Source organism: Phragmites australis, chromosome 15 (genome assembly GCF_958298935.1).
Source record: "Phragmites australis chromosome 15, lpPhrAust1.1, whole genome shotgun sequence".
NCBI lineage: Eukaryota > Viridiplantae > Streptophyta > Magnoliopsida > Poales > Poaceae > Phragmites > Phragmites australis.
Window position 1 is genome coordinate 22,658,159 of NC_084935.1, and position 11,320 is coordinate 22,669,478.

General features: G+C 42.7%; 1 protein-coding gene across 1 annotated transcript; it reads right to left on the reverse strand.

Moving 5' to 3' along the window:
- Positions 1-1,424: 1,424 nt before the first annotated feature.
- Positions 1,425-4,500, reverse strand: LOC133893504 (cyanohydrin beta-glucosyltransferase-like). The gene is made up of 2 exons (XM_062334532.1): positions 3,896-4,500; positions 1,425-2,486 (listed from the first exon to the last, which is right to left on the reverse strand). Exons 1-2 carry the CDS (start codon positions 4,395-4,397, stop codon positions 1,573-1,575), a joined length of 1,416 nt encoding a protein of 471 aa, XP_062190516.1. The 5' UTR covers positions 4,398-4,500; the 3' UTR covers positions 1,425-1,572.
- Between the last annotated feature and the right edge of the window lie 6,820 nt (positions 4,501-11,320).

Sequence of the window (11,320 nt, forward strand, 5' to 3'; positions counted from 1 at the left end):
AAATATATTAGTCCCATTAACTATGTTATCATTAATAAAAAATTACAATCATGATCTAATGAGATCATTTTCACTGCACTCGGACATTGTTAATTCAGTTGTCATTTGCAGTTGTCTGATGGTACTTTGTACTACTAGTCTACAACATCATGCTGAAGAGTCTGTGCTGGATTCATGATTACAATAGATATTTGAAAAAAATTGCAAATAGAACATTTATATGTATATATTAAACAATTGCAAATAATTATTTATATAATTAATATTTAAGGATAACACAACAGAAGATGGAATGTGATAGAGGGGGTCATACAGCGCCTCAATCGACGCGTCATATTTCTAATACATGTCTACTTACCAGATGATTTTATCTATACTTCTATAAAATGCACGAGTTGTGATAGAACCAAACGATCTCTACCGTCCTGCCGACTTGATCAAACGGTTACCATAGATTCTCCTTATTCATCTTTTAAAAATACATTTAATCTCATATTAATTACTTTCATATCTAGACATCTAATATTTACCTTCCAAACGCTACTGCAAAAGGCATAATAGTGCCGGTTGAAAAATGGCATTAGTGCCGGTTTTTTAACTAGCACTTTTTATTCGACTAGTATCAGTGCCGATTGTCCACCTGTCACAGTTGCCATTTTTCAGCGAATAAAAAAAAAGAGAAAATTGGCACGGCGGGAGTAATATCCGAGCCGGCTCAAAATCGAGCCAACTCGAATGCCGCTCCCCCACCGCCGCTTTGTTACCACCGCTCCCGCCGCCACGGCCGCCATCGCTCCCCCTTCCACCGCTGCCAGGGCCACCACTGCTCCCCTGTCACCACCGCCGCCTCCTCCACGCTGCACGACGTCGACGCTGTTGCCCCGCCATGCCCAGATCCACCGCCACCACTCCGCGCTCAAACCCTCCACACTGCGCGGCGTCGGTGCCGCGCAAACCAGCCAGCGAAGCAGTGGGTGCAGGCAGAAGACCAAAAGATGGAGAGAGAGAGGAGAGACACCAGACAAGAGAGAGGGGACTGAGAGAGAAGATTGAGAGACGGAGAGAGAGATGAGAGAGAACAGAGGAGACTGTGGAGGCATGAGAGGATAAGATCAAGAGACTCGAGCTGATGGAAAATATGGAGTCGATGGATGCGAGGTGGCGAGAGTAAAATCAATTGAATATAAAATTTGGGTCTGATCATATTATCACTGTCAGTTCATATTAAGAACCGGCACTAATAGTATCAATGTCGGTTATTAATATGAATCGGCACTAATACTAGTTATCAGTGCCGATTTTTGCTTGAATGGATAGGTGGATGTTTGATTTTGCTATTAATCGGCAGTGATACTCTATCAGTGCTGATTTTAACTGAATCGGTACTGATGAGGAGATACTTATGACTAGTTCTATAGTAGTGATATATTTAAAAATACATACAATCTCTTATTATTCGCTTTGACACGATCCATACAAAATGAAATCAAAGCAACTTAAATAGCACATCGGTGCCGTGCACGTGAGCAATTGCTAGTTGTACAACAGAGACACGATCCATACAAAATGAAATCAAAGCACCTTAAATAGCACATCGTCCACCAAGCGATCAATGCTTTCGTACGACGAGCCACCCTGTTTTGTAGCACTTTCAGCCAGCCGTTTCCACTCCAGTGCCTTCTCCCTCGCCTCCTTCCCCTTCTTCCCAGCCATCATCTCCTTCACAAGCGCTGCTATCTCGCCACTACCCGCCTCCTGCGGCAGCTCGGCGCCAATGCCCCACGACACGCGCACCTGGCGGCAGTTCGTCGTTTGCTCGGCTATCACGGGACACCCGAGCACCGGCACGCCAGGAATCACACACTCAATGATGGAGTTCCACCCGCAGTGCGTCACGAACAGCCCCACGGCTGGGTGGCTCAGCACCGCCTCCTGCGCGCACCATGGCACGATGAGCCCGTCCTCGCCGACTTCGACGTCGGCGGCCATGTCCGGCCGCAAGACCCACAGGTACGGGGAGCCGCACCGTGCCAGCCCGGACGCGAACTCCCGCACCTGCACGCCGCCCATGCTGGCGTGGCTCCCGAAGCTCACATACACGACGGAGCGCTCCCCTTTGCCGTCCAGCCACACCATGCAGTCCTTGTCCTCCTGCAAGAGGCTAGCGTCGCTTGTCGAGACAGGGAAGTTGCCGCCGCTCGTCGGCGTGGACGCTAGGATGCTCGCGAGTGGGCCGACGGTGTAGATGGGCGGTAAGAGATCCGTGAGCGCGTCGAGGACGTCCTTCTCGATCTCGTAGAAGGTGTTGAGGACGACGGCCTTGGCGGAGGCCGCGGTCCGCATCTGGTGGACGAGGAAGTGCACCAGCCAGTCGTCGGCGTCCGTCGTGCGGCAGAATGTTGGCATGTCCCTGAGCCGCATGCCCTTCATCCCTGGCACCCAGTCCAGGGGGGTGTCAAGGGAGCCATCGGTTTTGTAGTCATTTCCTACAGAAGAACGTGTCAGTGTAGGGATAAAGGTTTTTCGAGAATTGCTTGCTTGCTGCTGCGGGCCTGCTGGGCAAGTAAATGTACAATAAAATTTGCTGTGGATGTTTATCGCGAGTTTACAACGCTATTTCGTGGGGCTTTCATACCGTCTCCAATAATAAATAAGTGTGACACGAAATTTTTTTACCTATAAATATAATTTATTAGAAGTCACCGGTAAACACAATTGATCAGATATATCAAATATATTAGATAAAATTCAAATAAAGTACCGATAAGTGTGTTAAACTTTTTCTACCGGGATCCACTTAAGACATGGTAAACTCGATATATCGTATATACCGGGTTAAACTTTTTTCTAATCTGACACGGTGTTCAAAATGCAAATCCAAATACTGCTTTTTATAATATACTCCTAGGGTTTAGTTACTTAAATAATAATTAACAATTTATGAAATGAACACTTGTACACATTGTCTGTCTCATTGATAAGGAGAGAGGAAAGAACGGAACAAGTTTCAGCTCTAAATTTTTTTTAGAACAGATCACCTTTACTCTAAATTTTTTTGAAGCTCGAGCTGTGGACAGATACAGATCTTTGTTTTAAACATCTTATTCTTATTTTAGACTAAAAATGGATGTTTAAATTATTTTATTTTATCTTACAAATTCTAAATTCTACATAGATCTCAGAGTTAAAATCTGTCAAACAAGATACAAAGATGCAACAAAAAATTGTTAGAATTTTTTAAAAGATCGATTGTAGTGATTGCAACGCTTGACAATCACAGGTTTCTACTCATTCCAAGAGAATGTAGTACTGTACCGAGTCAGCCATCGCTCTCCAAAGAGTACTCATTCATTGCTTTTCTGGACGTTTTGAAATTTCTTTTTTTGTAGGAACATTTTCTATGAAATTACATTTTTGGCGCATATTGATTTCGACAAAATAAGATAACTACATGCATGTGCAAAGTCTTATTGCCCATGGTACCCATAAAATTTGTTGTATCTTCTGAACCATTTTTAAAAAAATGTTATTGCTGCACGGTCAGAGAGATTAGATTTTGTGAGATAGTATACTTCATATATCAGCTTTTAGAAAACATAGCTACTATATCGGTCTTTTAAATCCAGTGATACCAAATAGGAAAACAATATTTTACTCGTTAAACTCAAAAGAAAACAGAGTAATGGAGGGAGCATGTGACGCAACCAAGATAAATTATGTGCCCAAGCAATAAATCCCCATATGTATTCCTCTTCATACAGATAATCTATGTTATGCTTTCTTAAACCAGACCCTTGTGCGTTTTGGTTTCAAGCTAAGACATTTGTGGTTTCGATCCAAGAATGCATACGTATTATATTTTATAAGTAAATAAAGTCAATTAGGATGTATATACCTTTAAGAGGGACGAGTCCCTTTTTTATGAGCTCCTCGAACTGGAGGTATCCCATCAGCCCGCACGCGGACGCCGTGAAGAACTGCACGTCCGGCACGCCGACCTCCCGTGCCGCCACCGCTGCGAATGGCATGGCCGTATCGGCCACCACGCAGCTCACCGGCGGCACGCCGGGCCTGTCCCTCAACGCCCGCAGCAGCGACTCGAACGGCTCGAGGCAGTTGCTCTCCATGGCCTCATGGTGCGCCTGCAGCGTCCGCGGCGGGTCCTCCAGCGACAGGCCGTCCGGGATGACCTCGACACCGAAGCCCGGCGCCGCTGCGGCCGCCCCGGCGCTGCTGCCCTTGGCGCGCGCTAGACGGCGGTGGTGCAGCTCGGTGTGTACGAGCGTGACGTGGACGCCGCGGGAGTGGAGGAGGCGCGCGAGCTGCATCTGGGGCGCGACGTGGCCGTGCGCCGGGAACGGCACCAGCACGACGTGCGGCTTCTGCGTCGAGCCCATGGGCTACGATTGTTTTGGCTGTTCCTGTGCAGCTCAGGCAAAAGAGCAGCTGGTTTTAGCTTTCTTTGTTGCCGTGCTATACTGTGCAGCTGCGCGGCTCCAATTTATCGTCGTTCGAGGAACCGACGCCTGTAGCTCATGGAGGTCGTTGGAAGTTGACGTGGCAGCGATGAACGCCAGCTGCTCCCCAGAATAAGTGCTGTAGCCACAGAGAAATGAGTGCTGAAAGTGTTTCAATGCGTACAACAGTAACAGTTTAGAGTAGCATCATTTTTCAGCTTTTTTTTTTTGAGAGGCAGTTTTCAGCCTTTTGCCTTTGCTCATGGTGGTTGTTACCTGTTGGCAGTTGACGTGGGCACGTGGCAGCGATGAACGACAACTCCTACCAAATTGTTTTCAATTTCCTCATCATAAAACATAATTCTTGTCAGTTCTTTGTTGCACGGTGCGAGGAACATATTTTTGCACACTCCAAATACATGATTTGATATGATGTACGTGTACTTCTTCTTTTGATATTTTTTAAAAATTAAAAAGTACACAGACGCCCTTTTGACGCTGATGAACCTAAGCATAGAGTTAAGCTCCCCTCCAACAGGCCCAGTCTTCAGAGACTAACATGGACCTAACATTGAAATTCAGATCATAGGCAGGTAGGATGAAAAAAACCCATTGCAGCAGAAGGTAGCTACTAGTTACAGCGTGTAGACACGGCCTGATAGTTGTAGACAGGTTACATGCATCCTGGCAATTATCCAGTCCATGCGGGTGCATCAAAACTCCACGGCATCAAAACAAGACACCAGAGTTTGCAACCACATATTCCAGCTACCACACAGTCCTGGCAATTATGCAGTCCATGCGGGTGCATCAGAACTCCACGGCAACAAAACAAGACACCCGAGTTTTCAACCACTTATTCCAGCTACCGCACATGACACAACCACTACAAGGGATATGCCCTTTTGTAATGAACATTAGTTATGAAAGTTACCTACTGACAAATATACGGGCATCTATGGTGAAAAATTATGTTGTCATCATGATTTCATAGATAGTATGTGAAAAAACTGTTTATCATTACCAGTCATATTTTTCCAGTGACAATTAAGTTGTGACGGTTCAATATATTGTCACTTTTTTATACATATATTTAGTGAAAAAACTTATCGTCGTCACTTCACTTTATAGCAGTGACAATTCGAGGGTGACAGATTAGCATGTTGTCACTATTTCATTTTACAATTAGTGAGTAAAATTATATCCTCACAACACTATTGTTGCGGCAATTCTACAGTGGCGAGTTATAATGTTGTCACTAGTTTATCTACAATTAATGATAAAACATTATGTCATCACTGCGTTGTGTACTAGTGACAAATATATTATCATGAGGTTGCACGCTGTCGCTATTGTATTTATAACTATATAGTGATGAAAAAATCATGTTGTTACCTGCAATTTATAGTAGTGATAACTCTCGCTACGTAACAAATCATCAAATAATATAAGTTATTAATGACAACTGCTCAGTACGCGTTACTAATACACTATTAGTGGTGGGTTAAATGATGACCCGTCACTAATATGTGGCCCGGATTGAGACTCAACTAAGACCCATCACTAATGAGGGATTATTAGTGACGGCGAGGGAACAAACTCATCACTAAAGATAGTAGTGACGGATCACCTCAAAACCCATTACTAATGATAAAGTCATTACTGACGGGTAGAGAGAGCACACTCATTAGTCACCGGTAACCTTAAAGCTCATTACTAATGATGGAGTCATTAGTGATAGTAGAGAGAGCACACTTATTAGTGATGGGTTATCTAATGACTGACTTATTAGTGATAGGTGATAAAGACACCCGTCACTAATGGCTAATTCATTAGTAATGGGTCTTTAGATGATCTGTCACTAATAACTGGTCGGATCCCGAGTCATAGCTGGTCGGTAAAAAATTCATAATTTTTTTAACTTAGATGGGAAAAACTTTATATGAAAATTATAGCTCTCGACGAAGTTTACAACTTTGTAGTTGATCACTTTTTTATTTGAAGCAATATAGATGTGCAAATAAATATATAAAGACTGTAAAAGGAACCACATATAGGGCCACAAACTAAAGTGCTGAATCTAGTATAAAACTAGTGGGAATCATTGAAAAAGACATACATAAGGTCACAAAGTTGATTATAAATTTAAAGATTTTTATCATGAGTTTGGTAACTTGGATTGATAAAACGTCTGCGCAACACTAACTTTTAGATATAGCACTGTATCTCCAAAAATTTTCAAAAAAATCATAGAAGGTCAATTTTCAACGAAAAACTTGAGAGTAGCTGTCGAGGGTCTTCTTGGTTAGCTTCAAAAGTAGAGGTCAAATGTCAAAATCGGACTCCGTATGTAAAAGTTATGGTTGCTTTACTGAACATTGCACGAGTTGGACATAAACTTTTTCATACGAAGTCGGATGGACAAAAACTTTATATGAACATTGTAGAACTTGTTGAGATTTACAACTTTATAGTTGACAAAATTTTCATTTAAGATCATTTAGATACTCAAATAGCCATTCAAATGTTCAATCAGAAGATGTGAAAATGATTGATTTTGTTATTATACTCAACAACGAATGAGAGTGAGATGGTTAGAGGGGTCACGCGCGTAGAGCTCACTTCTATGGTCATGAGTTCGAGTCCTGGAATCACGTGACTTGTGAATGGTCGGGTACAGTCGGGTGAGCAGTGACTTGTCGGGTGTCAAATTTTTTTCAGGCCAAAATTTATTTTCCTTTTTTTGCTTTTTAAAACACATATTAGTGACGGGTCATGACTAGACCTGTCACTAATGTGGAGTCATTAGTGACGGGTTAGATCTAGATCCGTCACTAATGTTTATCATTAGTGACAAATCGGATACAGATCCGTCATTAATGTACGTCATTAGTGATGGGTCTAGACCCGTCATTTATGTGTGTCATTAGTGACGGATCCAGACCCGTCACTGATAAGTCTATATTAGTGACGTGTTAATAGTGACGGGTAAAATATCCATTACTAACGAGGGTTATCATCCATCACTGATGTGGATTTCTCAGTAGTGTAGCTAACATGTTGTGACTGTTTTATGTAATTAGGGATGAAAAATTATGTTGTTAGTGATGTTTGTAGTAGTGACAACTCTTTCATGACGACTTAGCATGTAATGATTATTTTATTTACGGTCAGCGATGGAAGACTGCTGTGAGAGGCTAATAAGGTGACACCATTGTACATGCATGTCCTTCAAATTGATGTGCTTATTCGGGTGGAGTAAGATTTATAGTAGTGACATTTTTCAATAATGGTGTATTTGAGTTTAAGGTTACCGGAGCATTGAATTCACTTAGAAAAACAAGCTAATTAACATAGAGAACAGGTGCAGGTAATGTGTATACTAAAAAAATTGCATTTATATGTGATTAACCAATGTACCTAATGTAATATGCAGAATCTATTCAAGTAGATCTCAAATTCAATCCTCTTTTATGTGATCTAACGTCACGTGCATGTGATCTATCTTGTACTTGAAATCAAATATTAAATTTCTCTCTTTTTCAGGTAAAGATTCAAGCTGGGTTTGCAACTATATAAGCTCAAAATTAATCAATATCTAGTTGCAATTTAGTTAACCTATTCTACGTACAGTAGATTTAGGTTGTGTATCTGAAGAGCTGAAAATCGGCTAGTATACCCATAATAAAAAGCATGCAAGCGGCTAGTGCAGATGGCATACCCTCCATGATAGGAGGTTGTCTTCATTCCGCCATGTCACCATGATCGTTATTGGAATGATTAGCAAGATCGTCTCAGTGTCGTAGCCGTAGCATGCCTTGGTACGGTGATGGATGCAGAAACATTAATCCATGCGCGCTCTGCGATCACCTCATCTTGCCTGTCCAGAAAGCAGAAACATGCTCCCGCCGGCGATTTAGTCCGTCTAGGTCCTCGCACAGCTCGCAGCGGCAGCCGGGCGATCTCCCTGGTCCGCGCACACCTGATCGACTACTACTCACTCGTCCTCAACTAGAAGCTCGAATACCAATTACTGCTCACTCTCTATTTTTCATATGAGTTCTATGACTCGAACTCACGAAGCTCCACGTGTGTGACCTCTGTAACTATCTCACCTCTCATTCGTTATTGAGTACAATAGCAAAATCAATTCTTCTCATCGAACGTTTGAATGACTATATGGACATCTAAATGATTCTAAATGAAAAGTTTATCAACTACAAAGTTGTACATCTTGTCGAGTTCTACAATATTAATATAAAGTTTGTCTTCATCCGACTTCGTATGAAAAAGTTTGTCTAATTCGTACAGTGTTTAGTAAAATAGCTATAACTTTTATATATGGAGTTCAATTTCGACGTTCGACCTCTACTTTCAAAGCTAATAACGAGACGGATCCAGAAAAAAATACAAAGCTTTAGACCCGTACCTTCCTTGACCTAAAAAAATGCTCGGAAGATCCTTAATAGGACTATTAAAGTTTTTAGGTCAAAACTGACATTGTCTAATTTACCTGATAATTTTTGAAGACACAGTGTTACATCTGAAAGCCAGTACTATGCAGACGTTTCATCAATCTGAATTACCAAACTTACGATAAAAATATTTAAATTTACAGTTTTTAACTTTGTGACCTTGTGTGGCTTTTTCAATGATTCATGCTAGTTTTACACTAGATCTAAGCTAAAAGTTTGTGGTCAAATATGTGGCTCCCTCTGTATCAGTTTTAGACATTTATCTGTACATCTATATAGTGTCAAATAAAAAATAACCAACTACAAAGCTGTAGATCTCATCGGGAGCTATAATTTTTATATAAAACTTGTCTTTATCCAATGTTGGAATGAGGAATTTATCTAAACTTCTAAAGGGGAGCACATCCTAAGAATAACGAATGTTTCTTTTTGAGAAAGATAGAATTTATAGTACATGTCAAGCGAAAAAACAAGTTAGAGCTCCACATCCTGCCAAAAACGTGATAACGACTACAAGACTATTGGAGCTTCTACACATGGATCTATGTAACACCCTAATTTTTCCATCTTTAAAAATTCTTAAAATTTGCTAAAATTTAAAAGGAGTTTAAATGATTTGAAAGAGAGAAATCCTATTTTATATGAAAGAATATATATTTGACATAGGATATAAGTGATTATTTTGCATTCATGCTGAATTAGGTAAATAGGATTTTTATTTGGTTTTTGATGAAATTTATTTGAAGAGATTTTGTTTTGATTTTGAATTTGAAGTTTGGATTTGAATTTAGAAAGAAAAGAAAAAGAATAAATCCTTCTCGGGCTGCCTTTTCTTTTTCCCGGCTCGGCTTTTCTTTGGCCTCAGCCCAGCAGCCACTTCGGCCTTCTCTCCCACCTGGGCCGCGCCCCTGCCTCGGCCCATTCGTGCGCACCAGCCAGCACGCCGAAGAAGCCCCCGCTAACGCCGCCTTCACATGTGCCACCGCCATGTGGGACCCGCCGGTCAGGTCTATCGTCTCCGAGACGGACTTTGCCGCGCCGCCGAATCTGAACAAGAATTCGACGCCGCCTTGGAGTCCTGCAGTGCCCCGCGACCCTCCGAGCAGCCTATATATGTGCCCGCCCCTTCCTCGAACTCATCTCATCCGAAAATCGCCGAGACTCGAGCCCTAGTCGTCGATATCGAAGCTCGCCGAGCCACCATTGCCGCCGCTTCAACCGAGATCGCCGCCACGCCGTTCCAGAGCAAAACAGAGCAACCCGAGCCCACCATTGCACGTGCCTGCCTCTGCTGAAGCTCTCCCCGCCATCGCCTTGGCCCCTGCGCCACCGGAGAGCCCTTCCCGACGAGATCCCGAGGCCCTCCGCCGCCCCTTCCGTTGCCGCCCGCCCTACCGCGCCGCGCCGCTTTCGGTAAGCCTCAAAACAGATACCCTGCGCTCCCCTGAATCTTTTCCACCGCTCGTCGTCGAAGATTAAAGCCGGTGACGACCTTTTTCCCCCTGCTCCAGCGAGTCATCACCGCGCCGAGCTCGGTTCCGCCGAGAACCCCTCCGCCGACCGTCCCCTTTGAGCTCAGCTGTCGTATCCGAAACCCACGGCCCAGATTAGATCCCATCTATACCCCTTCGCTGACCAACCCGAGGCTGCCACGTGTCGCTACTTAATCCACTCAGCCGCCATGCCATGTCATCCAGCCACCTCAGCTGCCACCTAGCCCTCTCTGCTGATGTGTCGTCTCGGTCACCATGCCATGCCAGCCAAAGCAGCCCAGTCAGTATTTCAAGCCTTTTTTCAGTATAAAAATAAATATGATAATTCCTTTAATTGGTAATTTTGCAATTTAGCCCCTAGACTTTTCTGAATTAAAAAAGAGCCCTGTATTTTTACAGTTAGGTCCCTATACTTTTTCATAATTACATTTAGGTCCCTCTGTTGTTACAAAAAGGTCCCTAAACTTTCTGTTTAATTCAAAATAAGCCCTTTTCTTTTTCAGATTTAACCCTAGACTTGTTTTAGCCCTAACTTTTTCATCGTAGCTCCGATTTAAGCGATTCTTGCGCCGATGGATTTGTTTTTCAGTGCTCTTTCTTTTTAACCAGTTTTTTTTTATCTCGTTGTTCTTTTGTTTTGTGCTCTGTTCTTAGTGTATCATGTTTGTTTGTTTGCCGGTTATTGTGCGATTAGCCGACAACGTCTCGGATCAATTTGAGGAATATCAAGATCAGGAGCAATAATACACTGAGCAGCAGCAAGGAGAAGGCAAGTGTCCTTGATCATATTGAACCTATGTTTTTAAATATTTTGTTTTACAAAATTGCATGCATTGTCTGTCAATATGATGGGTAGTCACCTATGTTAGGGTTTTCCCTAGATTTTCCCTTATCA